At 52.7% G+C, this 27,422-nt stretch overlaps 2 protein-coding genes across 7 annotated transcripts; one reads left to right on the forward strand and one right to left on the reverse strand.

Moving 5' to 3' along the window:
• The first annotated feature begins 5,844 nt into the window (after positions 1 to 5,844).
• TFR2 (transferrin receptor 2) lies at positions 5,845 to 17,746 on the forward strand. The gene is made up of 15 exons (XM_017886172.1): positions 5,845 to 6,129; positions 6,202 to 6,313; positions 6,419 to 6,541; positions 7,349 to 7,465; positions 7,602 to 7,741; positions 8,499 to 8,662; positions 10,258 to 10,377; positions 11,406 to 11,488; positions 11,576 to 11,639; positions 11,738 to 11,805; positions 11,892 to 11,968; positions 12,051 to 12,135; positions 12,221 to 12,448; positions 12,796 to 12,936; positions 17,054 to 17,746. The coding sequence occupies exons 1-15, from the start codon at positions 6,029 to 6,031 to the stop codon at positions 17,321 to 17,323; spliced, it is 1,893 nt and encodes a 630-aa protein (XP_017741661.1). The 5' UTR covers positions 5,845 to 6,028; the 3' UTR covers positions 17,324 to 17,746.
• A 5,371-nt stretch (positions 17,747 to 23,117) lies between these two features.
• Positions 23,118 to 26,176, reverse strand: MOSPD3 (motile sperm domain containing 3). Of its 6 annotated transcripts, none has more exons than XM_017886175.1 (6): positions 26,081 to 26,176; positions 25,523 to 25,790; positions 25,239 to 25,344; positions 24,794 to 25,023; positions 23,472 to 23,636; positions 23,118 to 23,351 (listed from the first exon to the last, which is right to left on the reverse strand). In XM_017886175.1, the coding sequence occupies exons 2-6, from the start codon at positions 25,725 to 25,727 to the stop codon at positions 23,320 to 23,322; spliced, it is 738 nt and encodes a 245-aa protein (XP_017741664.1). In that variant the 5' UTR covers positions 25,728 to 25,790; positions 26,081 to 26,176; the 3' UTR covers positions 23,118 to 23,319. The 6 variants fall into 6 exon arrangements, with proteins under 6 accessions (XP_017741664.1, XP_017741666.1, XP_017741667.1 ...); XM_017886177.1 differs by having other exon boundaries at positions 26,019 to 26,106; XM_017886178.1 differs by lacking the exon at positions 26,081 to 26,176 and adding an exon at positions 25,987 to 26,049.
• Positions 26,177 to 27,422: the final 1,246 nt, after the last annotated feature.

Raw genomic sequence — 27,422 nt, forward strand, 5'->3', positions numbered from 1 at the left:
CCTATGTTGCCCAGGATGGTCTCAAACTCCTGGCCTCAAACAAGCCTCCCACCTCAGTCTCCCAAAATGCTGGGATTATAGGCATGAGGCACTGCACCCAGCCTGCTCAGAGCTTTTAAATTAAATTACAGGCCGGGTGCGGTGGCTCAGGCCTATAATCCCAGCACTTTGGGAGGCCGAAGTGGGCGGATCACAAGGTCAGGAGATCAAGACCATCCTAGCTAACACAGTGAAACCCCATCTCTACTAAAAATATAAAAAATTAGCTGGGCGTGGCGGCAGGCACCTGTAGTCCCAGCTACTTGGGAGGCTGAGGAAGGAGAATGGCGTGAACTCAGGAGGTGGAGTTTGCAGTGAGCCGAGGTCACGCCACTGCACTCTAGCCTGGGCAACAGAGCAAGACTCTGTCTCAAAAAAACAAAACAAAACAAATACAAAATTAGCCGGGTGTAGTGGCACATGCTTGTTATCCCAGCTACTCGGGAGGCTGAAGCAGAAGAATTGCTTAAACCCAGGAGGCAGAGGTTGTGGTGAGCCAAGATCGTGCCATTGCACTCCAGCCTGGGCAACAAGAGTGAAACTCCGTCTCAAAAAAAAAAAAAAAAATTAAATTACATTAACTTTTTTTTTTTGAGTGCAATCTGGGCTCACTGCAGCCTCGATTTCCCAAGCTCAGGTGACTCTCCCATCTCAGTGTCCCGAGTAGCTGGGACTACGGGGAGGGGGGCCACAACGCCCATTTAATTTTTCATTTTTCTTTTTTCAAAATTATTGTGTTTTTTAGAGACAGGATTTATTTATTTTTATTTATTTTTATTTTTATTTTTTTTTTGAGACAGAGTCTCGCTCTGCTGCCCAGGCTGAAGTGCAGTGGCTGGATCTCAGCTCACTGCAAGCTCCGCCTCCCGGGTTCAGGCCATTCTCCTGCCTCAGCCTCCCGGGTAGCTGGGACTACAGGCGCCGCCACCTCACCCGGCTAGATTTTGTATTTTTTAGTAGAGATGGGGTTTCACCGTGTTAGCCAGGATGGTCTCGATCTCCTGACCTTGTGATCCACCCGTCTCGGCCTCCCAAAGTGCTGGGCTTACAGGCTTGAGCCACCGCGCGCGGCCACTTTTTTTTTTTTTTTTTTTGCAACGGATTCTCACTCTGTTGCCCAAGCTGGAATACAGTGGCGTGATCTTAGCTTGCTGCAACCTCTGCCTCCCAGTTTCAAGTGAGTTTTGTGCCTCAGCTTCCCAAGTAGCTGGGACTACAGGCGTGAGCCACCACGCCCAGCTAATTTATGGTTGGTTGGTTTGTTTGTTTTGAGACAGAGTTTCACTCTTGGTGCCAAGGCTGGAGTGCAATGGTGCGATCTCGGCTCACCGCAACCTCCGCCTCCCGGGTTCAAGCGATTCTTCTGCCTCAGCCTCCCAAGTAGCTGGGATTACAGGCATGCGCCACCATACCCAGCTAATTTTGTATTTTTTGTGGAGATAGGGTTTCACCATGTTGGCCAGGCTGGTCTCAAACTCCTGGACTCAAGTAATCCTCCTACCTTGGCATCCAAATTTCTTGGATTACAGGCATGAGCCATGGTGCCCAGCCTGTTCAGGGCTTTTTTTTTTTTTTTTTTTTGAGCAGTGTTTGGTTGTCTGGGTACAGGCTGAGCAGGTAGATAGTTTGACAGGTCTAGAAGCAGGGTGCGGCACTGAGGCAAAAGACGGGTAGCAGTTTTGGGGAGAGATCAAGGATGTTGCGGTGAGCCAAGATCGCACCATTGCACTCCAGCCTGGGCACCAAGAGTGAAACATGGCTCCGGGTGGGATGGAGAGGGAAGAGAAAGCGGGGGGAGATGATAGATGTGGAGTTCCAGGACATTTGTCATGTTCAATGGGGTTGAAGAGCAGGTACAGCGAGGGTAACTGGGGGAGTTGGAACCTGACAAAGTCTACTCAGAGAGTAGGATTCTGGAACCTTGAAAACTTCCTGATACAATATGTCCTATGCATCTCAGAGTCTCCAGCACCTACCACAGTGCCTGGCACTTACTAGATGTTCAGTAGATCCTCAATGGATAAGTATTCCAGAGATGGAGTGTGGGTAATGACAAGATGCAGGATATGGGCCAGGCGCAGTGGCTCACGCCTGTAATCCCAGCACTTTGGGAGGCCAAGGCAGGTGGATCATCTGATCAGGAGTTCGAGACCAGCCTTGCCAACATAGTGAAATCCTTCTCTACTAAAAATACAAAAATTAACTGAGTGTGGTGGCGCATGCCTGTAATCCCAGCTACTCGGGAGGCTGAGGCAGGAAAATCGCTTGAACCTGGGAGGCGGAGGTTGCAGTGAGCTGAGATCGCATCAGTGCACTCCAGCCTGTGCGACAGAGCGAGACTCCATCTGAAAAAAAAAAGATGCAGGATGTGACCAGGGAAGTGGAGTGCCTGGACTGGAGGTGACAATGATGAGATAATTAATTCATTTATCCAACAAATATTTTGGGGGACCTACTATGTGGCAGGTGCTACGCTAAGCAGGTGGTGTTGAGATAACAGAGACTAAAACAGTTTAACTTTGTTCTCATGGTGCTTACAATCCACTGGAGAAAACCAATACTAAACTAACAATCATTCACGACTACATAATTATGAATGAAATCATTGCTTTGAAAGAAAAGCAAAGGATGTGAGGCTCAGTGTGGTGGCTCACACCTGTAAGCCTAGCACTTTGGGAGGCTGAGGTAGGAAGATCGCTTGAGCCCAGTTTGAGACCAGCCTGAGCAACATAGAGACATCCTGTCTCTTAAAAAAATAATAATAATTTGGCCGGGCATGGTGGCTCACACCTGTAATCCCAGCACTTTGGGAGGCCAAGGCGGGTAGATCTCCTGAGGACAGGAGTTTGAGACCAGCCTGGCCAACATGGTGAAACCCTGTTTCACCCTTTTTAGTCTCTACTAAAACTACAAAAAAAATTAGCTAGGCATGTTGGCGGGCACCTATAATCTCAGGTACTTGGGAGGCTAAGGCAGGAGAATCGCTTGAACCTGGGAGGTGGAGGTTGCAGCGAGCCGAGATTGCGCCATCGCACTCCAGCTTGGGCAACAAGAGTGAAACTCCATGTCAATAATAATAATAATAATTATTATTATTATTATTTAAAAAAAATAAAAAATTAGCCTGGTGTGGTGGTGCATGCCTAGAGTCCTGGTTATTCAGGAGGCTGAAGCAGGAAGATGGCTTGAGCTTAGGAGTTCAAGGTTGCAGTGAACTATGGTCATGCCACTGCACTCCAGGTTGGGTGACAGAGCAAGACCCTATCTCCAATAAAAGAAAAGAAAAGGGGCCGGGCGCTGTGGCTCACACCTGTAATCCCAGCATTTTGGGAGGTGAAGGTGGGCTGATCGCCTGAGGCCAGGAGTTCAAGACCAGCCTGGCCAACATGCCAAAACCTTGTCTCTACTAAAAAAATACAAAACTAGCTGAGTGTGGTGGTGGGCGCCTGTGTTCCTAGCTACTCAGGAGGCTGAGGCAGGAGAATCACTTGAACCCAGGAGACAGAGGTTGCAGTGAGCCGAGATTGCACCACTACACTCCAGCCTGGGCGACGCAGCGAGACTCTGCCTCCAAAAAAAAAAGAAAGAAAGAAAGAAAGAGAAAGAAAGAATGAGGGAGGGAGGGAGGGAGGGAGGGAGGGAAGGAAGGAAAGAAAGAGAAAGAAAGAAAAGAAAGAAAGAAAGGCCGGGCTCGGTGGCTCAAGCCTGTAATCCCAGCACTTTGGGAGGCGAGGCGGGAGGATCACAAGGGTCAGGAGATCGAGACCATCCTGGCTAACAACGGTGAACCCCGTCTCTACTAAAAACTACAAAAAACTAGCCGGGCTGGGCCGCGGTGGCTCAGCCTGTAATCCCAGCACTTTGGCGAGGCTGAGACGTGCCGGATCACGAGGTCAGGAAGATCGAGACATCCTGGCTAACCACGGGTGAAACCACCGGTCTCTACAAAAACTACCAAAAAACTACGGGTGAGGTGCGGGGCGCCTGTAATCCCAGCTACCCGGGAGGCCTGAGGCAGGAGACATGGCATGGAACCTGGGAGCGGAGCTTGCAGTGAGCTGAGATCCGGCCACAGCACCCCCACCTTGGGGGGACAGAGAGGAGAACCCTCACAGAAAAAAAAAAAAAAAGAAAGAAAGAAAGAAAGAGAGAGAGAGAGAGAAAGAAAGAAAGAGAGAGAGAAAAGGGTGTAAGGAAAGACTAACCAGGGTCCTGATTTAGACTGCAGTTTGGGGAAGGCTTCCTTGAGGAACTGACGCGTCCAAACTGACAGGATGAGTAATTTGTCAGGCAAAGAGACTGTGGAAAAAACATTCAGGTCAAGAGTCACCACTTGCGAAGGGTCTGAAATGGAAGATGGTGGCCTCTTGGAGGAAGGGAAAGACGGTCCACATGGCTGGTGAGATGGATGTAGCTCAGGCCCTAAAGGGCCTTACTGGCTACTTTAACTGTTTTGAATTTCATTCTAAGAGGAAAGAGAGAGAACTGGAGTATTTTGAACAATATAGTATCATGATTAGATTGGGGGGATTTTTTTTTTAAGGTTGGGTGTAAAGAATGGAGTTGATTGTACTCCTGAGACCATAATACAGTGTACGCATTGGTTGGTGAAAGGACCTTCCTAAAAAAAAAAAAAAAAAAAAGAAAGGACCTTCCTTTCCCATTAATTTTCCTGCCTCATCTCTGAGTGATCCTCCCCACTCCCCTCCCCATAAGCACCTCATCTCATGCTTTTGATGTGTGTCTTTAAATATACATATGAGGCGGGTCGCCGTGGTTCATGCCTATAGTCCCAGTACTTTGGGAGGATCATTTGAGGCCAAGAGTTCAAGACCAGCTTGGGAAACATAGCGAGACTTCCTATCTACAAAAGTGTTTAAAATCAGTGGTTGCCCATCCTGGCTAACACGGTGAAACCCCGTCTCTACTAAAAAAATACAAAAAACTAACCGGGCGACGTGGCGGGCACCTGTAGCCCCAGCTACTGGGGAGGCTGAGGCAGAAGAATGGCGTAAACCCAGGAGGCGGAGCTGGCAGTGAGCTGAGATCCGGCCACTGCACTCCAGCCTGGGCAGCAGAGCGAGACTCGGTCTAAAAAAAAAAAAAAAAAAAAAAAATCAGTGGTTGGTGGCGCACACCTGTAGTCCCAGCTGCTCAAGGAGGCTGAGGCAGGAGGATGGCTTGAGCCCAGGAACGGGTGATTCCCCTGGGTACCTTGGTGTAAAGTGTCTCCATGAGGCCCACTTGGAGGATGGGGGAGATGAGGACGGTCTCTGCCTGCCCAGTTAGCTCTTTTGAAGAAAAGTGTTTGGGTGCCTGGTGTGTGTGTGTGTGTTGATGTGGGAGGGAACGGGGTTAGGGGGAGAGAGTTAGGCTTGAGCCGGGAAGAACCAACAGGATGATGGGCAGGACTCCCAGCTATGGGAAGTCAGATTTTAAGCAGAGGGAGATCCTGAGATTCTCTGGGGCCGCCCTGGTGGTGATGGGAGAAAAATGGGTCTGCAGAGGGCCCTGCACGGTGGCTCACGCCTGTAATGCCAGCACTTTGGGAGGCCGAGCTGGGCAGATCACTTGAGGTCAGGAATTCGAGACCAGCCTGGTCAACATGGTGAAATCCGTCTCTACTAAAAATACAAAAATTAGCCGGGTGTGATGGCACGTGCCTGTAATCCCAGATACAAGGGAGGCCAAGGCAGGAAAATGGCTTGAGCCAGGAAGGCAGAGGTTGCAGAGAGCAAGAGTGGGCCACTGCACTCTAGCCTGGGCGACAGAGGGAGACTCAGATTCAAAAAAAAAAAAAAAAAAGCGTCCACGGGGAGCGCTCTTTTCCTAAACTCAGGAACCTCTCGCTGCCCCTGACCCTGGCGACCCCACGTCTCTGGCATCCTTCCCTCTTCCCTCCCTCTCCTCCGGGCACTCAGAACTAAGTCCCCACCTCTCCCCGCTTAGGGAAACCAGCCTTCGGGAACGGGTGGCAGGCTCGGCCGGGATGGCCGCTCTGACTCAGGATATCCGCGCGGCGCTCTCCCGCCAGAAGCTGGACCACGTGTGGACCGACACGCACTACGTGGGGCTGCAATTCCCGGACCCGTGAGTGGGCGCGGGCGGGGGCCGCGCGGGAAGGGGACGCGGCTTGGGGCGCTCACCAGCCCCGCTCCCCAGGGCTCACCCCAACACCCTGCACTGGGTCGATGAGGCCGGGAAGGTCGGAGAGCAGCTGCCGCTGGAGGACCCTGACGTCTACTGCCCCTACAGCGCCATCGGCAACGTCACGGTGAGCCCCTCTTGCCCGCTCCTAGGATGGGGCGCGGCACGAGCCCTTTCCTGGGTCTCGGAGTTGGGACGCGGAGAGCGTGCCTCACCGTCCTCTTGTCCCCAGGGAGAGCTGGTGTACGCCCACTACGGGCGGCCGGAAGACCTGCAGGACCTGCGGGCCAGGGGCGTGGACCCAGCGGGCCGCCTGCTGCTAGTGCGCGTGGGGGTGATCAGCTTCGCCCAGAAGGTAAATGCCCCTGGACAGAGGGAGGGCGTGGGCCTGGGAACCGGAGGGTCGGACTGCCAGTGAGAATGGTTCAGGGTGCTGTGAGAGGGAGACAGGAAAGAAACATGTGGATGGTAAGAAAATATAAGCTGGGCACAATGGTTCTCACCTGCAATCCCAGCACTTTAGGAGGCCAAGACAGGAGGATCGCTTGAGGCCAGGAGTTCAAGGGCAACACAGTGAGATTCCCCCTCTCTACTAAAAAAAAAAAAAAAAAAAAAAAAATTCTTTATTTTATTTTATTTTATTTTAGTTAGCTGGGGTGGTGGCACGTGCCTGTGGTCCCAGCTACTCTGGAGGCTCAGGTGGGAGGATCGCTTGAGCCCAGGAGTTCCAGGCTGCAGTGAGCTATGATTGCACCACTGCACTCCAGCCTGGGCAACAGAAAGGATTCTGTCTCAAAAAGAAAAAAAAAGAAAGGGAAACAGAGAAGGGAGGGAGGGATGGAAGGAAAGAAAGAAAATGTTGGCTGGTCTGGGAACTGAATCAGAAGGAAAAAAGAAAATGTTGGCTGGGAACAAATTGGGGGTTGGGGGAAATCAGATGGGGAAGGGAACAGGAATATGGGGTACCATGGGGCCCGGTGGGATTTGAGGGCTGCCCAGGAGCTGCTGAGGTTGGGAAAACACAGGCCAGGTGGTGGCCCCACACCCTCTCCGTGGGATGGACAGTTGCAAGCAAAAGCCTTGCCATTTCCTGGTTTCTCCTGCCCTTATGAATCGCGTTTTTTTCTGGGAGAAGGAGTCTTTTAGTCACCTTCCTCCCCAGGTGACCAATGCTCAGGACTTCGGGGCTCAAGGAGTGCTCATATACCCAGAGCCAGCGGACTTCTCCCAGGACCCACACAAGCCAAGCCTGTCCAGCCAGCAGGCTGTGTATGGACATGTGAGTCTGGGGAGGCTGGCCGTGCTGTTCCTGGGTCCCGAGGCCACACCTTCTTGCTCAGAATGGGGCTGGCATGTTTTTAATTATTCCTGGAAGCCCAACTCACAGCTTTGCGTGGGCACCCCTTTCCCCACAGGTGCACCTGGGAACTGGAGACCCCTACACGCCTGGCTTCCCTTCCTTCAATCAAACCCAGTTCCCTCCAGTTGCATCATCGGGCCTTCCCAGCATCCCAGCCCAGCCCATCAGCGCAGACATTGCCTCCCGCCTGCTGAGGTGAGGGGAGTGTTGGGGACCAGGAGAGGAGGAGGCAGAGAGAGGGAGGCTGCAGCGAGGCCACAGGGTGACTGTGGGTGAACTAGAAAAAGGTGACTCTTGTTTAAGGCTGCCGTGAACCATGATTACACCACTGCACTCCAGCCTGGGAGACAGAGAGACCCTGACCTTCTTCTTTTTTTTTTTTTTTTTTTTTGAGATGAAGTCTTGTTCTGTCATCCAGGCTGGAGTATAGTGGTGCAATCTTGGCTCACTGCAACCTCCACTTCCCGGGTTCAAGTGATTCTCCTGCGTCAGCCTCCCAAGTAGCTGGGATTACAGGTGTGCACCACCACACCTGGCTAATTTTTGTATTTTTAGTAGAGGATTTCACCATGCTGGCCAGACTGGTCTCAAACTCCTGACCTAGTGATCCGCTCACTTCGGCCTCCCAAAATGCTGGGATTACAGGTGTGAGCCACCACGCCTGGCTGAGACCCTGACTCTTAAGAAAAAAAAAAAAGTGACTCTTCTGGACGGACACGGCCCTTCTCCAGGGTTCGCTGTCTGGCAACTGAAGTTCCCACTGGATTGCACACCTACCTCAGCTGAGAACCGTCCAAGGCAGCCCTGACTGCACTGCCCTGCTTAGGCAGGGTCCAGAGGCAGCGATCTGGAGCCAGAAAGGGTGGGAAGGAAAGAAAGAAGGAAGAGAGTGATCTGGACTCTTCTGGGTCTCTCTACAACTTCCAACCCTTTCTGCCTTCCTCCTCTCCAGGAAGCTCAAAGGCCCTGTGGCTCCCCAGGAATGGCAGGGGAGCCTCCTAGGCTCCCCTTATCACCTGGGCCCCGGGCCAGGACTGCGGCTAGTGGTCAACAACCACAGGACCTCCACCCCCATCAACAACATCTTTGGCTGCATCGAAGGCCGCTCAGAGCCAGGTATGCTGTGTGTCCAGTATCACTCACAGCTTGTGGTGGGCTGAGGGGAATTTCTGCCCATACATCCTGGCAAGATAGGGGGCTAGTGCAGGAGGCCCCAAGAGGGGACAGGAGTGGTGCCCAGAGGAGGGAAGCTGGCAAGTTGAGGCTGAACTGGTCTGATGGTGGCAGCAGTGAAGAGACCTCACCTTCCAGCCTGTCTAGTGATGGAATGGGGGTTGTTGCCCAGTAGTGAGCTCCCCAGCACTGGAAGTGAGCAAGCCTAAGTTGGATGATGTTGTAATAGAAACTCAAGCATAGGCCAGGTGTGGTAGCTCACGCCTGTAATCCCAGCACTTTGGGAGGCTGAGGCGGGTGGATCACTTGAGGTCAGGAGTTTGAGACCAGTTTGGCCAACATGGTGAAACCCCATCTCTACTAAAAATACAAACATTAGCTGGGCGTGGTGGCACGTGTCCGTAATCCCAGCTACTCCAGAGGCTTGGACAGGAGAATCCCTTGAACCCTGGAGGTGGAGGTTGCAGTGAGCCGAGATTGTGCCATTGCACTCCAACCTGGGCAACAGAGCAAGACTTTGTCTCAAAAAAAGAAAAGTAAGGAAAAAGAAAGAGAGAAAGAGAAAGAAAAAAAGAAAAGAAAGAAAGACAAAAAGAGAGAGAAAGAAGGAAGGAAGGAAGGAAGGAAGGAAGGAAGGAAGGAAGGAAGGGAGAGAAAGAAAAGAAAGAAAGAAAGGACTCAAGCATGAAAGAGAGATCAGATCAGATTAGATAGGACAGATGGCCCTTTCAAGCATAGCTGGGTGTGGATGGCAGTGGAGAATCAAAGTAGGTAATTGAAGATGGGGTAACAAAGCCAAGACTGTCTTCACAAAAAATTTAAAAATAAAAGAAATTGGCAGGGTGCAGTGGCTTGAGCCTGTAATCCAGCACTTTGGGAGGCTGAGGCGGGTGGATCATGAGGTCAGGAGATCAAGACTATCCTGGCTAACACAGCGAAACCCCATCTCTACTAAAAATCCAAAAAAATTAGCCGGGCGTGGTGGTGGGTACCTGTAGTCCCAGCTACTCGGGATGCTGAGGCAGGAGAATGGCGTGAACCCGGGAGATGGAGCTTACCGTGAGCCAAGATCGCGCCACTGCACTCCAGCCTGGGAAACAGAGTGAGACTCCGTCTCAAAATAAATAAATAAATAAATAAATAAATAAATAAATAAATAAATAAAAGAAATTAGCCGAGCATGGTGGCACACATCTGTGGTCCCAGCTACTTGGGAGGCTCATGCAGGAGGATGGCTTGAACCAGGGAGTTTGAAGCTGCAGTGAGCTATGATCGCATCACTGCACACTCCAGCCTGGGTGACAGAAACCCTCTAAGTCCAGAATGACCGCAGGCACCCAGGTGAAGGAGCGCACCATCCAGGGAGGGCCAAGTGGGGAGGGGTGCCCTCTGTAGGGACTGGAGGGACTACAGGCCTGGGGTTGCTCGAATGTGATGGGCTGAGAGATACAGGCTGATGGAGGATGCCCCCAGGGTGCAGGGGGTAGACTTTGGGTACTGCCAGTGTCAGAAGTGTGTCCCAAACATCCCCTCCCCAGATCACTATGTTGTCATCGGGGCCCAGAGGGATGCGTGGGGCCCAGGAGCAGCTAAATCCGCTGTGGGGACGGCTATACTCCTGGAGCTGGTGCGGACCTTTTCCTCCATGGTGAGCAACGGTAAGGTCAGGGCCAGGGCCAGGGCCTGGGCCTGGGCTAGACAGCGGTGGACCTGTGGCCCGAGGAGGATAGGGCAGAGAGGCAGTGAGGGACACAGACTGGCCACTGGTCAGTTGGACCTCGGCTTCCACATTGTACCTGAGTGGCCCTGGGCCAGTCACTTCACCTATATTTCCTCACCTAAAATGAAAGTGAGGCCGGGTATGGTGGCTCACGTCTGTAGTCCCAGCACTTTGGGAGGCTGAGGCAGATGGATCACCTGAGGTCAGGAGTTCAAGACCAGCCTGGCCAACATGGTGAAACGCTCTACTGAAAATACAAAAATTAGGCAGGTGTGGTGGCGGGCGCCTGTAATCCCAGCTACCAGGGAGGCTGAGGCAGAAGAATCGCTTGAACCTGGGAGGCGGAGTTTGCAGTAAGCCAAGAGCGCACCACTGCACTCCAGCCTGGGCAACAGAATGAGCCTCTGAAAGAAAGAAAGAAAGAAAGAGAGAGAGAGAGAGAGAGAGAGAGAGAGAGAGAGAGAGAGAGAGAGAGAGAGAAGAAAGAAAGAAAGAGAAAACAAAGAAAAGAAAAAAGTGATATGAATGATAATCATAGTCCATGGTCTGTGTCAAGATTAAGCATGTTGGGCTGGACATGATGGCTCATGCCTGTAATCCCAGCACTTTGGAAGGTCAACGCAGGAGAATTGCTGGAGGCCAGGAGTTCAAAACTAGCCTGGGCCACATAGGGGGACTGCATCCCTACAAAAAAATTTTTTAAAAATTGGCTGGACTTAGTGGTGCATGCCTGTAATCCCAACTACTTGGGAGGCTGAGGCAAGAGGATCACTTGAACCTGAAAGGTCAAGTCTTCACTGAGCCATGATTGCACCACTGCACTCCAGCCTGGGTGAGAGAGTGAGACCCTATCTCAGAGAGAGAGACAGAGAAACAGAGACCCTGGGGGTTCAGGGCAGAAGAAGACAAAGAGAGGGCCTTTGCTTGGCCTGTGCTAAGCCTGTCCTCCTTCCCCTCTGCCCCCAGGCTTCCGGCCCCGCAGAAGTCTCCTCTTCATCAGCTGGGATGGCGGTGACTTTGGGAGCGTGGGCTCCACAGAGTGGCTAGAGGTGATGTGGGGTCCTGGGCAGGTCATTAGGCAGTGGGGAGAGGTGGGGGCGGGGGTTTCCCACTCCACACTGGTCACCCACCCACAGGGCTACCTCAGCGTGCTGCACCTCAAAGCCGTAGTGTACGTGAGCCTGGACAACGCAGTGCTGGGTGAGCCGGGGCAGTGCCACCACCTGGCCCCCTGGGGTCTACCCTTGCCTCTGGGACTAAGCCTTGAGCATGGCATCCCTCCCCTCCCCTTTTTCCAGGGGATGACAAGTTTCATGCCAAGACCAGTCCCCTTCTGACAAGTCTCATTGAGAGTGTCCTGAAGCAGGCAAGAGCACCCCAGGAATAGAGGGTGGAGGGGAGTAGGTTAGGGGGAGGAGCAGAGCGTGATCAGTGCCCTCCCCCCAACCCCAGGTGGATTCTCCCAACCACAGCGGGCAGACTCTCTATGAACAGGTGGTGTTCACCAATCCCAGCTGGGATGCTGAGGTGTAAGTTGTGGGGGTAGGGAGAGCTGAGGAGAGATGTGGGGGAGCCTGAACCCACAGATCCCTCCAACCTGCCTGCCCCCAGGATTCGGCCGCTACCCATGGACAGCAGTGCTTATTCCTTCACGGCCTTTGTGGGAGTCCCTGCCGTCGAGTTCTCTTTCATGGAGGTGAGACGTCTTCCCCCTGCCCCAGACACAGCGCTAGTGTCTCAGCCTGTCTGCCTCTGCCCCAGCGTCCACCCTGTCCTGGCAGGACGACCAGGCCTACCCGTTCCTGCACACAAAGGAGGACACTTATGAGAATCTGCATAAGGTGCTGCAAGGCCGCCTGCCCGCCGTGGCCCAGGCCGTGGCCCAGCTCGCAGGGCAGCTCCTCATCCGGCTCAGCCATGATCGCCTGCTGCCCCTCGACTTCGGCCGCTACGGGGACGTCGTGCTTAGGCACATCGGGAACCTCAACGAGTTCTCCGGGGACCTCAAGGTTCAAGAGGCCCACCCTGCTCTTGGCCTCTGGGAGTGGGAGGCACTGCCCAGGCCAGGGGATCTGGCCTCTTCTCTCTGCAATCCCTGGGGTCTAGGTTCTCTCTGGCAATCCAGCCCTTTAACCCCCTGCCTCCAGTCTCCCAGCCCCTAGCACGTGCCATCTCCCAACCTGGCAGGTGCAGGATCTTCTCCCCACTCCCTTCATCCCACCCCCAGCACTCTGTCCTCGTCTACCCTCCTGCCAGGTCTAGCCCCCTCCCCCATGCTAGGCGGGAGCCCTTGTCACCACGCTAGGCGCGGGTTCTGGCCCCTGCCGCCAGCCCCAGCCCGCGCCTCCGCCCCCAGGCCCGAGGGCTGACCCTGCAGTGGGTGTACTCGGCGCGGGGGGACTACATCCGGGCGGCGGAGAAGCTGCGGCAGGAGATCTACAGCTCGGAGGAGAGAGACGAGCGACTGACACGCATGTACAACGTGCGCATAATGCGGGTAAGGCCCCGCCCCTCTCGCCCCGCCCCCAGTGTCCTGCCCCTCCCTGGGGCTCCTCCTCCCGGACCTGGCCAGGTCTGCGCTCTCCTCTCTCTCCCCGCCTACACAGTCCCGGTCCTCTGGGTGCTCTCTTCCCAGTCCTGGAAGCGCAGTGCTCATAGATCGGTCAGCCTGGAGGACCCGAGCGATCAAAGTGATGAAATGGATAGGGAAGGCCAGCCCTTTAGCCACAGTAGCCTGGTTTACACCTGGCAGAACTGGGACAACCTACCCTCCCTCACCCCTCCTCGCTGACTCCCCTCCTATAGCTCCCACTGCCTCCTCGACCCTTCTGGAAAGAAAAGCGTGTCCACACTTGTCCACAGTACAAGGTTACAGGCTGGGAAGTGCAAAACGCTAAAGATATTCAGAATATAGAGAGCTGTTTTCCTTCTGGCAATGAAATGGGTGAAATCCAGAAAGGCTGCCTGGAGGAGGTGTCACGTGAAAGTTAAACAAGAGCTTATTCCCTCACCAATCCCTTCTGCTTAGCTTTGAATCCTTTGCAGCCCACACCCCACCTCCAGTTCCCAACTCCTCCTCTTCCTTGCATTTCCTCACTCCAAGAACTCAACCCCTCAACCCTTTGATATCAAAAAATGGGTGAGTAGGGACTGTGGCCATGGGGAAAGGTCTGCAGGGCAAAATAGTAAACAGGATAGTCTTCAGTGAGTGTGGAGTGAGCTGGAAACTGCAGTGTACACAGAGCCACGTGTGCTCATGCACTCACGGTTTTCAGAGTGAGCATGGCTACCCCTTGGAGGCTCATGTTCTCTCTCCTCCTTGCATTTTCCTGCTTGTGCCCTCTGCCTGTCCGCCTTGGCCATTTACAAACCTATTGCTCTTGCTCATTCTCCCTTGCCCAGACTAGAATGCAGTGGCACCATCTCTGCTCACTGCAACCTCCACCTCCTGGGCTCAAGCGATCCTCCCACCTCAACCTCCCTAGTAGCTGGGAGTACAGGCACATGCCATGACGCCTGGCTAATTTTTATATTTTTTGTAGAGACAGGGTTTTGCCATATTGCCCAGGCTGGTCTCAAACTCCTGGCCTCAAGTGATCCTCCCACCTCGGCCTCCCAAATTGCTGGGCTTACAGGCGTGAGCCACTGCATCTGGCCTTCTCCTCTCCTTCTTATATCTCTCTCTCCATTCATTCTTCTTTTCTCTTTGTCTCCTCTACTGTGACACGGGTGACCCTGGGGTGAGGCAATAGATTGGATACGGTTCATTCTCATTCACAGATCTTGATTTAACCTCAGCTGTGTCAGCATCCAGAAGACAAAAAGACACCCTCTTTTCAAGTTGCCATACCCCTGTCCCCACCAGGGATAAAAGGGACCTGTGTGTTAGACGCATGACTTAGGCCAGGCACAGTGGCTTATGCCTGTAATCCCAGCACTTTGGGAGGCCAAGGTGGGTGGATCATCTGAGGTCAGGAGTTCGAGAACAGCCTGACCAACATGGAGAAACCCCATCTCTAATAAAAATACAAAATTAGCCGGGCCTGGTGGTGCATGCCTGTAATTCCAGCTACTCAGGAGGCTGAGGCAGGAGAAGCGCTTCAGCCCGGGAGACATAGGTTGCGGTGAGCCAAGATCACGCCATTGCACTCCAGCCTGGGCAAGAAGAGCGAAACTTTGTCTAAAAAGAAAAAAAAAAAAAAATGCATTACTCAGGCCAGGCTCAGGGATGGAGAGGGAAGGACTCAGGACTTCAGAACCTGCAATAGCGTTGGGTCAGACCCAGTGAATTTTGTGGCTCTAGACCAGGGATTGGTGAACTACTGCCACTGGCCAAATTGAAACTGCTGCTTGTTTTTTGTTTTTTGTTTTTTCTGAGACAAGGTCTCACTCTGTTGCTCAGGCTGGAGTACAGTAGCATGATCCGGGCTCACTGCAACCTCCGCCTCCCGGGTTCAAGCAATCCTCCCACCTCACCTCAGCCTCCTGAGTAGCTGGGACTGCGAGGACACACCACCACACTCTGCTAATTAAAATTAAATTTTTTGTAGAGATGGGAGGATCTCACGATATTGTCCAGGCTGGTCTCAAAATCCTGGGCTCAAGCGACTCTCCCACCTCAGCTTCCCAAAGTGCTGGGATTACAGGCGTGAACCTCTGCTGCCTGTTTTTATAAATAAAGTTTTATTGAAACACAGCCATACTCATTGGTTTTCATGCTCTCTATGGCTACTTCTGTGTAATAGCAGCAATGTTAAGTAGCTGCAATAAAAGCAGCATGGCCAGCAAAGCCTAAAATATTTACTATCTGGCATTTTGCAGAAAAAGTTTGCTGACCTCGGCTTTAGACTGTGACTTGGATCTTGAAGAACAGGCAGGACGTGGGTTGATGCAAAGTAAAGAGGACATTTCAGGGTGGAGAGACCCAGAATTTGGGTGTGACAGTGAAATCAGTCTGGTTTTACTTGGAAGCAGGGTGTGGACCAGCAGAGCCAGAACAGGGGCCCCATGGAGAGGCAGAGGGGAGGGGAGCACCAAATAGGGTTATCAATCAACCGTGGGGAGCCTCAAACACCAGGATTAGAAGTTTGGATGTTAAGGGTGTTAGCATCAAGGAAATTAGGGAGGTTTTTGAGCAGAGAGGTGATGTGAGCAAAGGGGAGTTTTATTTTTATTTATTTTTATTTATTTATTTTTTGGAGACAGTGTCTTACTGCTGCCCAGACTGGAGTGCAGTGGTGCGATCCCGGCTCACTGCAACCTCTGCCTGTCAGGTTCAAGCGATTCTCCCACTTCAGCCTCCTGAGTAGTTGGGACTACAGGCGTGCACAACCATGCCTGGCTGGTTTTTTTGTTTGTTTGTTTGTTTTTTGGTTTTTTTTTTTTTGTTTGAGTTTTTTTGGTAGAGAAGGGGTTTCATCATGTTGACCAGGCTAGTCTCAAACTCCTGACCTCAAGTGATCTGCTCACCTCAGCCTCCCAAAGTGCTGGGATTACAGGCATGAGCTACTGCGCCCGGCTGGGAGTTTTGTTTTCTGTTTTCTTTTCTTTTTTTTTTTTTTGAGACGGAGTCTTGCTCTGTCGCCCAGGGTGGAGTGCAGTGGCGCGATCTCGGCTCACTGCAAGCTCCGCCTTTTGGATTCAAGCGACTGGGTGAGGAAGGAAGACTAGGGAGAACTACATGCAGGCTTAGGGGTTCTAGATATAGAAAGAAGGGGAGGCCTGTTTCGGCGGCTCACGCCTGTAATCCCAGCACTTTGGGAGGCCGAGGCAGGTGGAACACGTGAGGTCGGGAGGTCGAGACCAACCTGGCCAACATGGTGAAACCCCCGTCTCTACTAAAAATACAAAAATTAGCTGGGCGTGGTGACGATCACTTGAACCCGGGAGGTGGAGATTGCAGTGAGCTGAGATCGCGCCACTGCACTCCAGCCTGGGCGACACAGCGAGTCTCCGTCTCAAAAAAAAAGAAAAGAAAAGAAAAAACAAGTAAAAGAAAAAGCACAGCGGGTACAGTTTTGTTACAGGTATAGTAATTATGCAAATAAAGCAAAAAGAAAAAGGAAAACAAAAGAGAAGCCCAGCTGGTGAACGTATCCTACCTAGCCACTGGTGACGTCACAGGATGGCTATTCCTGATTGGGCATCCAAAGGGAGGTGGGACTTAAGGAAGCTTTCAACTCGTATTTATGCAGCAGGTAGTAGCTCCCAGGCTGGATTAGAAAATCGCCTGTAATCCCCGCATTTTGGGAGGCTGAGGCGGGCGGGTCACTTCAGGTTAGGAGTTCGAGACCAGCCTGGCCAACATGACGAAACCCCGTCTCTACTCAAAACACAAAAATTAGCCGGACGTGGTGGCGGGCGCCTGTAATCCCAGCTACTCTGGAGGCTGAGGCAGGAAAATCACTTGAACCCCGAAGGCAGAGGTTGCAGTGAGCTGAGATCGCGCCACTGCACTCCAGCCTGGGCGACAGAGCGAGACTACGTCTCAAAAAAAAAAAAAAAAAGAAAGAAAACAGAAAAAAACAAAAAGGCTGGCTGGCGGGAAGGGTGATTCGGGCCTTTGCTCCCGAGCCTGAGCCCCCCACCCTGACCTGATCCCCCTCTCTGCGCAGGTGGAGTTCTACTTCCTTTCCCAGTACGTGTCGCCGGCCGACTCCCCGTTCCGCCACATCTTCATGGGCCGCGGAGACCACACGCTGGGCGCCCTGCTGGACCACCTGCGGCTGCTGCGCTCCAACAGCTCCGGGACCCCTGGGGCCACCTCCTCCGCCGTCTTCCAGGAGAGTCGCTTCCGGCGTCAGCTAGCCCTGCTCACCTGGACGCTGCAAGGGGCAGCCAATGCGCTTAGCGGGGACGTCTGGAACATTGATAACAGCTTCTGAGACCCTGGGGATCCTCAGATCCCCCTGTCCCCTTGTCGAGAGCTCCTCTGCTCCTCACTTGAATGATTCAGGGTCAGGGAGGTGGCTCAGAGTCCACCTCTCATTGCTGATCGATTTCTCATTACCCCTACACGTCTCTCCACGGAGCCCAGACTGCAGCACAGATATCCACACACCCCAGCCCTGCAGTGTAGCTGACTCTAATGTGATGGTCATACTGTCAGTTAATCAGGGAGCAGCATCCCTTCAATCACAACCCCTTCCCCTTTCTGGGGTCCTCCATACCTAGAGACTAGGCCTTGGGACCTGGCCAGCTCTCTTAGTGGGAGAGATCGCTGGCACCACAGCCTTATGGCCAACAGGTGGTCTGTGGTGAAAGGGGCATGGAGTTTCAATGTCAATAAACCACCTGATGTCAATAAACCATCTGGTGACATTTGTTATTGATAAGTGCCTTCATGTTTCTTCCTCACCCTCATGCCCATCCCATCCCATCATCCCTTCCTGGAGACCTAGGAAAGGATTAGGCAGAAGGGACCAGAGAGGGTGCACACAGGAATGCTGTCTCCATGGGGAAAACTGAGCTGTTTCTATCACTTAAGGAAACTGCCTAAGGAAATATTGAGGGCCCCTTCTCCAAAGACCACCATAAAGCAGGTGGTCTTTGGAGAAGGGGCCTTCAGTATCCTTTTTTGTTTTTGAGACATAGTCTCACTCTATAACCCAAGCTGGAGTGCAGTGGCACAATCTCGGCCCACTGCAACATCTGCCTCCCGGGCTCAAGCGATTCTCCTGCCTCAGCCTCCCGAGTAGCTGGGAATACAGGTGCGCACCACCACGCCTGGCTAAATTTTTTTTTTTTTTTAGTAGAGACGGGGTTCCACCATGTTGCCCAGGGTGGTCTTGAACTCCTGAGCTCGGGCGATCTGCCTGCCTCAACCTCCCAAAGTGCTGGGATTACAGGCATGAGCCACCACACCCAGCCAGTATCTTGTCCTGGGATGAGGAATGGTTACATAATTTGCAAGACCTGCAGCAAAATGAAAATGCAGGACCCCTTGCTCAAAACCAGAAAGAAGCTGGGCATGGTGGCTCATGTCTGTAATCCCAGTGCTTTGGGAGGCTGAGGCGGGAAGGTCATTTGAAGCCAGGAGTTCAAGATCAGCCTGGACAACATAGGGGAGAACCTGTCTCTACAAAAAATAAAAAACTTTAGTGGGGCATAGTGGTGTGTATCTGTAGTTCCAGCTACTCAGGAGGCTGAGACAAGGCAAGGATAATTTGAGCCCAGGAATTTCAGGCTGCAGTGAGCTATGATCAAGTCACTGCACTTCAATCTGGGTGACAGAATGAGACCTTGTCTCAAAAAAAAAAAAAAGCAACAAAGCTTTTGTTTTTGTTTTCTACAATTTCTCAACCTGTCATGGTATTCTTTTATTTGATATTTAATGTTGCACTCCCTTGGCCATGGGGACCCACTTTCAAAACATAAATTCATGCTTGAACCCAGGAGGCAGAGGTTGCAGTGAGCTGTGATCATGCCACTGCACTCCAGCCTGGGTGACACAGCAAGACTCTGTCTCAGGGAAACAAAAATTATTAAGAATTTCAAGGCTGGCACAGTGGCTCATGCCTGTAATCTCAGTACTTTGGGAAGCCAAGGTAGGCAGATTGCTTGAGCATAGGAGTTCCGGAGCTGCCTGGGCAATATGGCAAAAACTTGTTTCTACAAAAGCAAAAGAATTAGCCGGGTGTGGTGGCACGCACCTGTAGTCCCAGCTACTCTAGGGTGCTGAGGTGGGAGAATTGCTTGAGCTTGGGAGGCAGAGGTTGCAGTGAGCTGAGATCGTGCCACTGCACTCCAGCCTGGGCGACAGAGTGGGAGAGTGGAACCCTGTCAAAAAAAAAAAAAGAAAGAAAAAAAAAGAAAAAAATTCAACGTAACAGTCTCAGAGCATTAAACCCCAAGCATAGCGCCCCTTTCTGAGCATGGGGCCCTATAAGACTCCAACAATGGTTACACACATTAGATGACTGGCCCTGCCTGGAACATCCTCCAGGATCTCCCCGCCCCCTTTTTCTTTTAGACGGAGTCTCGCACTGTCATCCAGGGTAGAGTACAGTGGCGTGATCTCGGCTCACGACAACCTCTGACTCCCAGGTTCAAGCGATTCTCCTGCCTCAGCCTCCCTAGTAGCTAGGATTACAGGCGCCTGCCACCACGCCCAGCTAATTTTTTTTTTTTTTTTTTTTGTATTTTCAGTAGAGACGGGGTTTTCTACCAGGTTGGCCAGGCTGGCCTTGAACTCCTGACCTTGTGATCTGCCCTCCTTGGCCTCCCAAAGTGCTGAGATTACAGGTGTGAGCCACTGCACCTGGCCAGGATCCCCGTTGACCAGTCTTTGTCCATTGAGGATGGAGACATTGAAGTGTAAGCTACCAGAGGCGGGAAATTCTAAGTGCTGGCACCGTGTACCTTTAATCACAGCTTCAGGAGGCTGTGGTCCTGACAGCTCTTCAAGACACTGGGAAGTAAACGCCTCTTGGTCTAAGGCTTGGGATGCCACAGGGCTCTGGTTTTCAGGATGTAACTGTCCCCTCCTTAGCCCCCTAAGCTTGACTTCTTAGGTTCTCAGAACCCCGAATTAGGATCAGAAACCTCCTGAGCTATTTGCTTCCCTGACATACAGTCCAGACAAGTGTTCCAAAGCACTTTCTCAACTCTTCTTCACTTTGTCCATTGCTCCCTGTGGTAGGCAGAATAATGATCTGGACAAAAATGTCCACGTCCTAATCCCCGAAACCTGTGAATGAAGTCCCAAAAACGGACATTGCAGATGTGATCTTGAGATGGGTGAATTAAGGATCTTTTGTTTCCTTACTTATGGGAAATTTTAATTTGAATTCAGCCTCCAGAGTAGCTGGGACTGCAGATATGAGCTACCATGCCCAGCTAAGTTTTTGTTTTGTAGAGATAGATAGAGTCTCGCTACGTGGTCCAGGCTGGAGTGCGGTGCTGCAATCATAGCTTATTGCAGCCTCAAACACCTGGGTTCAAGAGATCCTCCCATCTCAGCCTCCTGAGTAGCTGCAACTGCAAGTGTGAGCCACCATGCCTGGCTAATTAAAAAAAAAAAAAAAGCCAGGCGCAGTGGCTCATGCCTGTAATCCCAGCACTTTGGGAGGCCGAGGCGGGCCTGAGGTCAGGAATTTGAGATCAGCCTGGCCAACATGGTGAAACCCTCTCTAGTAATTATACAAAAATAAGTCAGGGGTGGTGGTGCACATCTCTATTCCTAGCTACCAGGGAGGCTGAGACAGGAGAATTGCTTGAACCCAGGAGGTAGAGGTTGCAGTGAGCCGAGATTGCACCACTGTACTCCAGCCTGGGCGACAGAACAAGACTTTGTCTCAAAAAAAAAAAAAATTTTTTTTTAGAGATGGGGTCTTGCTATATTGTCCAGGCCAGTGTTGAACTTCTGGCCTCCAGCTCTTCTCCTGCTCTGGCCTCTCAAAGCACTGGGATTACAGGCGGGAGTCCCTGCCCCCAGCCCTTCAGAAAGCCTTCTTGACCACACCAGTAACAAGGTCTTTTCTTTCTTTTTTTTTTTTTTTTTGAGACTGAGTCTCGCTCTGTCACCCGGGCTGGAGTACAGTGGCCGGATCTCAGCTCACTGCAAGCTCCGCCTCCCGGGTTTACGCCATTCTCCTGCCTCAGCCTCCGGAGTAGCTGGGACTACAGGTACCCGCCACCTCGCCCGGCTAGTTTTTTGTATTTTTTAGTAGAGACGGGGTTTCACTGTGTTAGCCAGGATGGTCTCAATCTCCTGACCTCGTGATCCGCCCGTCTCGGCCTCCCAAAGTGCTGGGATTACAGGCTTGAGCCACCGTGCCCGGCCACAAGGTCTTTTCACAAGTACTCACAGAACCATTAACCTATGTGGCACCTCAAATGCGTTTTGGGGACCTGGGCGCATCCAGGCTGGTGTGAATGGATATCTTCCATACACATGTAATTTAGCAAAGAGGGTTCCTGGGCTATGGCAAGAGCTGTCCCCAGATTCCTGGACACAAATGGCACACCCATTCTCCATGCAGTATCAGGGCCACACCCCACTGCAGCCAGCTCTGGGTGTGAGAGGGAGAAGACTCCCAGGGTAGTGGAGCAGGTCCCAATGCCCCTAAACTAAAGCTGGAACAAATGATCACCTTCCAGTGCTCTGACAGCCTGAGTCTTAATAATATTATCTTGCCGATCTTTGTTCCCAGTCAACCATCTGCCCAGAGTCACTCGTTCTCCCTCCTTTTTATTTTTTTGTAGAAACAGGGTCTTGCTATGTTGTCCAGGCTGGTTTTGAACCCCTGGGCTCAGGCAATCCTCCCATCTTGGCCTCTCAAAGCACTGGGATTACAGATGTGAGCCACTGACCCTGGCCACTCTCCCTCTTCCTCTGTTCCTCCTCACCCTGCACCTGAAGGAAGGCAAGTGAGCTGGAAGCCTGCCTTTTGTAAATCTTATTCTTTTCCTGTACCCTAGTTTTTTTGTTTTTTTTGTTTTGTTTTATTTTGTTTTTTGCCTGGTTAAGGTGAGGTTATGTCAGGCAATACTATTTCCCCCATATTGGTAGGGACTTTGGTGTTTCTCATCCATGTGAGTTGAAGTCTTCTTTTTCTTAGATGGAATCTTGCTCTGTTGCCCAGGCTGGAGTGCAATGGCACAATCTCGGCTCACTGCAGCCTTCACCTCTCAGATTCAAACGATTCTCTTACCTCAGCCTCCTGAGTAGCTGGGATTACAGGCGCCCACCACCATGTCCGGCTAATTTTTGTATTTTTAGAGACAAGATTTCACCATGTTGGGTATATTTTTTGTATTTTTAGAGACAAGATTTCACCATGTTGGCTAGGCTGGTCTCGAACTCCCGGCCTCAAGTGATCCACGCGCCTCGGCCCTGCAAAGTGCTGGGATTACAGGCTTGAGCCACTGCGCCCGGCCAAGGGAGTTGAAGTCTTTTTTTTTTTTTTTTTTGAGACGGAGTCTTGCTCTGTCGCCCGGGCTGGAGTGCAGTGGCCAGATCTCAGCTCACTGCAAGCTCCGCCTCCCGGGTTTACGCCATTCTCCTGCCTCAGCCTCCCGAGTAGCTGGGACTACAGGCGCCTGCCACCTCGCCCGGCTAGTTTTTTATATTTTTAGTAGAGACGGGGTTTCACCGTGTTTGCCAGGATGGTCTCGATCTCCTGACCTCGTGATCCACCCGTCTTGGCCTCCCAAAGTGCTGGGATTACAGGCTTGAGCCACCGCGCCCGGCCGGGAGTTGAAGTCTTAAAGGACAGACAAAGGAAAACAGATATAGGGTCCAAAAGGCAGAAAAGGATTCTAGGGGTTGTAAACACCCAGGTAACCCTGGCGAGAGGCTTTGTTGCCTCCAGATGGTGGGACAGGAGTTCCGTGGCAGGCAGGATTAGGTGGTATTTTCGTTCACTTCTTTTTAGGTTAGGTACATTGGCTTAGGGACAGGATCCTATTCCAGGGCTGAAGAGGATCTTGAGAATCAACTTGCCCAACGCCCTCATTTTGTAGGTAGAATCTGCAGCTCAGAGAAATTAAATGATTTGCTCATGGACACAGTTTTTCGACGCAAGCACCAGGAGTGACCCAAGTCTTCTAAATCCTCGCTGGGCCTCATCACTGCCCCAAGTGCCCAGGTCCCCTGGGAACAGGGGTGGGAGGAACTAGAGGATGTCTGAATACCAAAAAAGAAGTGGGAAGACAGGGGCAAGTACCCTACATTTCTGATTTTCATTTTAAAAATGTATTTTATTCAGCTTGGAAAACAAGTACAAATCCCTGGGTGTTTTTTGTGGGGGAGGAGGGGGGAGTAGGCAGGAAAGAGAAGAGGGTAGGAGGCAAGGCAAGGTATGAGCATCACAGTGGCTGCCTTAAGACCCTGCCCAGGGAGGGTGAGGTGGGGTGGGCTGGGGGTTGAGCAGGGAGCTCAGGTCCGGAGGAACACCATGGTGAGGAGGCCTGGAGGGGGAACAAAGAAAGAACAGGGTCTCATGGGCAGCCCTGGGACTCTGTTAGCGCTCCTCCCGTCCATTCTCCCTTTTTCCTGGGTCCTGGGTCCCCAGCCACTACTGTCCTCACCCAACACGTAGGCGGCCACCAACTTTTGTCCCAGGGAGACGTGCAGGACTTGAGGCAGCTGGCTGCTGAGTTCGTCCTGGAGTGGGAGCAGCAGGAAGGCCACGGAGACAATCCCCGTCAGCAAGAAGAGGAGGAAGGAGCTGGTGGCCAGTTGCTGGCAGGGGTCTGAGAAACAAGATTCGTCAGATGCTGCAGTCCCCACTCCTGCCCAGCCCAGGTCCTCCAGGGAGAAGCCTGAACAAGGAAGATGTATCTACTTTTTTTTTTTTAATTATCTTTTATTCTTTGTAGAGATGGAGTCTCATTACATTGCCCAGGCTGGTCTGGAACTCTTGGCTTCAAGTGATCCTCCTGCCTCAGCCTCCTGAGTAGCTGGGACTATGGGTTCATGCTACCATGCCTGGCTAATTTTTCAGTTGCTTGTAGAGGGTCTTGCTATGTTGCCCAAGCTGATCTTGAACTCCTGGCCTCAAGCAATCTTCCCACCACCTCAGCCTCCCAAAGCACTGGGATAATAGGTGTGAGCCACCACACCCTGTATCTACATTTTCTTTTTTTTGAGACGGAGTCTCGCTCTGTTGCACCCAGGCTAGAGTGCAGCCACACAATCCTGACTCACTGCAGCCTCTGTCTCCTAGGTTCAAGTGATTCTCCTGCCTCAGCCTCCTGAGTAGATGGGATTACAGGTGCGAGCCACCATGCCCAGCTAATTTTTTGTGTGTTTTTAGTAGAGACGGGGTTCCACTATGTTGGCCAGGCTGGTCTCAAACTGCTGGCCTCAGGTCATCAGCCCATCTCAGCCTCCGAAAGCAGTGGGATTATAGGCGTGAGCCACCATGCCCTGTATGTACTTTTTACTGCCCTCCAAGGGTACACTGCAAGTGTCCTCTTCTTCCTAGAGCCTCTGTCCCCACCACCACGAGAAACTCTCTCCTCTAGTCCCTTAGCATTCATTTTCTCTCTTCTGTGGACCTGACAGGCAGGGACCTCTCTTGATCTCAAACCCAGTACACAAGTTGGTACAAGGTTAATTGCTCAATACAGGTTTCTTATTGAACTGAACTGAGCTACCACACAATAGGAAGTACTGCGGTTACAGTCAAGGAAGAACTTTTTCCTCTAAGTAGAAGTCAGAAACCCGGGAAGCTGTAAGTCCTTTTCCCCCTCACCTGATATAAAATCTCAACTCGGAGGAATGTTTCCACCAAAAGACAAAAGACTGAACCAGGAGACTTATTCTTCAAATCCAGTTTATCTCATCTCTAGGGAGGTGCTAGTTCCTGCCTCCCTACAGAACTCAAGATCCCCGTCTCCCAACTCACGTTCCTGGAAGTGTCTGGCTGTGGGTGGTGGTGTCCCCGCAGGAGGCCCTGGGTGAGGCGCTGGATCCGGCTGTCCCTGAAGCTCAAGGGGGTAGGCTGGGGCTCTCAGAACAGAGGTAATGTCCTTGCGTCCCACCACTCGGCCCTCAGCTCCTTCCTCAGACAGCTCAATGCGGAAGCGGTCCTGGACATCATAGTGGCTGGGAATGGGTGCCACATGGCGAATCACACTGGTCCCAAGGTAGGAGAGAAGCTCATTGGGGTGAAATGAGTGAGAGGCAGTAATCCTAGGAAATCTGAGCCTCCCCCCCAGAAGTCTCTCCTTTAGGGGCACAGACAGAGGGTAGGGCAAACAGGTTAAAGAGGGCAAGGTCTCAGACCTCAGACAACAGGTGGCAGCGACCTCTGGCTTCCATAAGCCTCCCCACCCTCCCAGCTCACTCACATGTCAATGCAAGACTGAGGCTTCACATATCCCTCTGCGTCAAACACCGTGTATTTGGCAGGTGCTGTGCACAGGACTGGGGGACAGAGACACACACAGACAAGCCCTGCCATGTGGGTCATTTGAGTCCCCTCTGCCTTCTGCCCCGGAGGCTGGACATGACTTTCCCAGTCCACCAAAGCTGGACGTCCAACCCCACCCATCTGACTCCTCCAGCCAACACAGCCTCCCAATGTCCGGCCACCAGCCCCCAGATCCCTTGCACGAGGCGCCGATCCCTTTACCTCGGAATCGAAGCGCAGTTCCTGTGGGGTTATAGAGGGTCAGCAGCTGTCGGGGTCCGCTCCGCTGGTCCGCCCTGAATACTAGATCCGGGGGAAAGACCAGAACCGGGACAACGGGTCCCAAGGGAGGAGGGGCGCCCCGGGACCCCCGCCCAGGGGGCCCTGGACCCACCAGCTCCTGGTCCTGGGGCGCCCCACGGCGCATGCAGGCTCTGGGCGGTCGGACATCCGAGGGCAGAGCTCAGGGGACAGGGCCTAGAGTCGAGAGCTGGGGGGCGTGAGGGGCGAAAGGGGACAAGATGAGCTCCCGGGGCAGGGCCTGGCCTGACGCCGCCGCCGCCTCGGAATCCCTCTAGACGGGACTCCCGCAGACCCAGGCCCAGGGCCCCCAAGACCTTCCCTCTTCCAGCTCTGCCCCAGGTTCCTTCGGACCCGCCAAGCCCCACCTCGACGGCCACGCCCACCCCGCTAAACCCGGCCCCTCGCAGCTCCCAACCCGGTCTTCTCCTCAGGCCCAGCTCACGATCTCCATAAGCCCCGCCCCGCCGCTGGCCTCACCCCTTCCGGGCGTTCCCGGACGCCCGCCTCCTCTCTCTGGCCAGACTCCGCCCGCTGCAGCGGCCGCCCGCTGCACCTGTGACGCCTCCTGCTTCCTGGGAGACCTGTGTTTGCGTCTCCGGCCCCTCCCTAAGCTCGGACACGGGCCCCGTCGGGCTTCTGCCTCAAAACGGCCGCTCGCGCTAGGATGCCCGCCTTGTGGTCAAAGCACCTGAGAGCTTGTGGTCAGACTAATGATGCCATATTCCCAAGAGTCCTTTTGTATACTTCCGCCGTACGGCCTCTGTCATTGGCCAGGGCGTCTTTGTTTCTGCCGTAACTGTACCCCGATTGGTGTGCTGAAAGACCAAACAGAACGCCCTTCTTCTGTCGTCTGCGATTGGCTAGATTCCGGTGACGTAACAGTTTTACTGGCCCTGAAGTAACTCAGAGAACCGGGGGCGGGGTTTCGAGTTGGGCTTTGTTTCTTCCTCCCTATTGAGACGGTCCAAGTCAATCTCTCACCGGGAAGCCTTTTTCCTCTTCAATTCCAGGCTCCCTTAGAAGCCTCTGCAGGAACCAAGCCTGTTTTCTTTTTTGCTTTTTTTTTTGAGACGAAGTCTCGCGCTGTCGCCCAGGCTAGAGTGCAATCTCGGCTCACTGCAACCATCGCCTCCAGGGTTCCAGCGATTCTCCTGTCTCAGCCTCCAGAGTAGCTAGGATTATAGGCGTGCGCCACCACGCCCGGGTAATTCTTTGTATTTTTAGTAGAGACGGGGTTTCACCATGTTGGTCAGGCTGGTCTCGAACTCCTGACCTCAGGCGATCCACTCGCCTCAGTCTCCCAAAGTGCTGCGATTACAGGCGTGAGCCACCGTGCCCGGCCTCTTTTTTGCTTTTGTAGAGACAAGAGTTTCACTCTGTCGCCCAGGCTTGAGTGCAGTGGTGCGATCATTGCTCACTGCAGCCTCCAACTCCTGGGTTCAAGGGATTCTCCTGCCCCAGCCTCCGAGTAGGTGGGCTTACGGGTGCGCACCACCACACCCGGCTAAGTTTTGTAATTTTTTGTAGAGACAATCTCGCTATGTTGTGCAGGCAGGTCTCGAACTCCTGGGCCCAAGCGATCCTCCCACTTAAGCCTCCCAAAGTGCGTGAGAGCCACTGTCCCTCCCCCAGGCCCAAAGTCTGTTTTCTATGGGACTGGTTGGAGGCTCCTCCCATCTGGGACTCCAGCCTGAGTCTCACCTCCTGTTTCTCACCTGTAAGGGACGTGGGAAATCACTCACATTTGCATGGGGAATTAAGATTTGCTAATTTCTTTTTTTTTTTTTTTTTTTTTTTGAGACGGAGTCTTGTCTGGTCT

Source organism: Rhinopithecus bieti, unplaced genomic scaffold, assembly GCF_001698545.2.
Source record: "Rhinopithecus bieti isolate Rb0 unplaced genomic scaffold, ASM169854v2 scaffold_14454, whole genome shotgun sequence".
Lineage (NCBI taxonomy): Eukaryota > Metazoa > Chordata > Mammalia > Primates > Cercopithecidae > Rhinopithecus > Rhinopithecus bieti.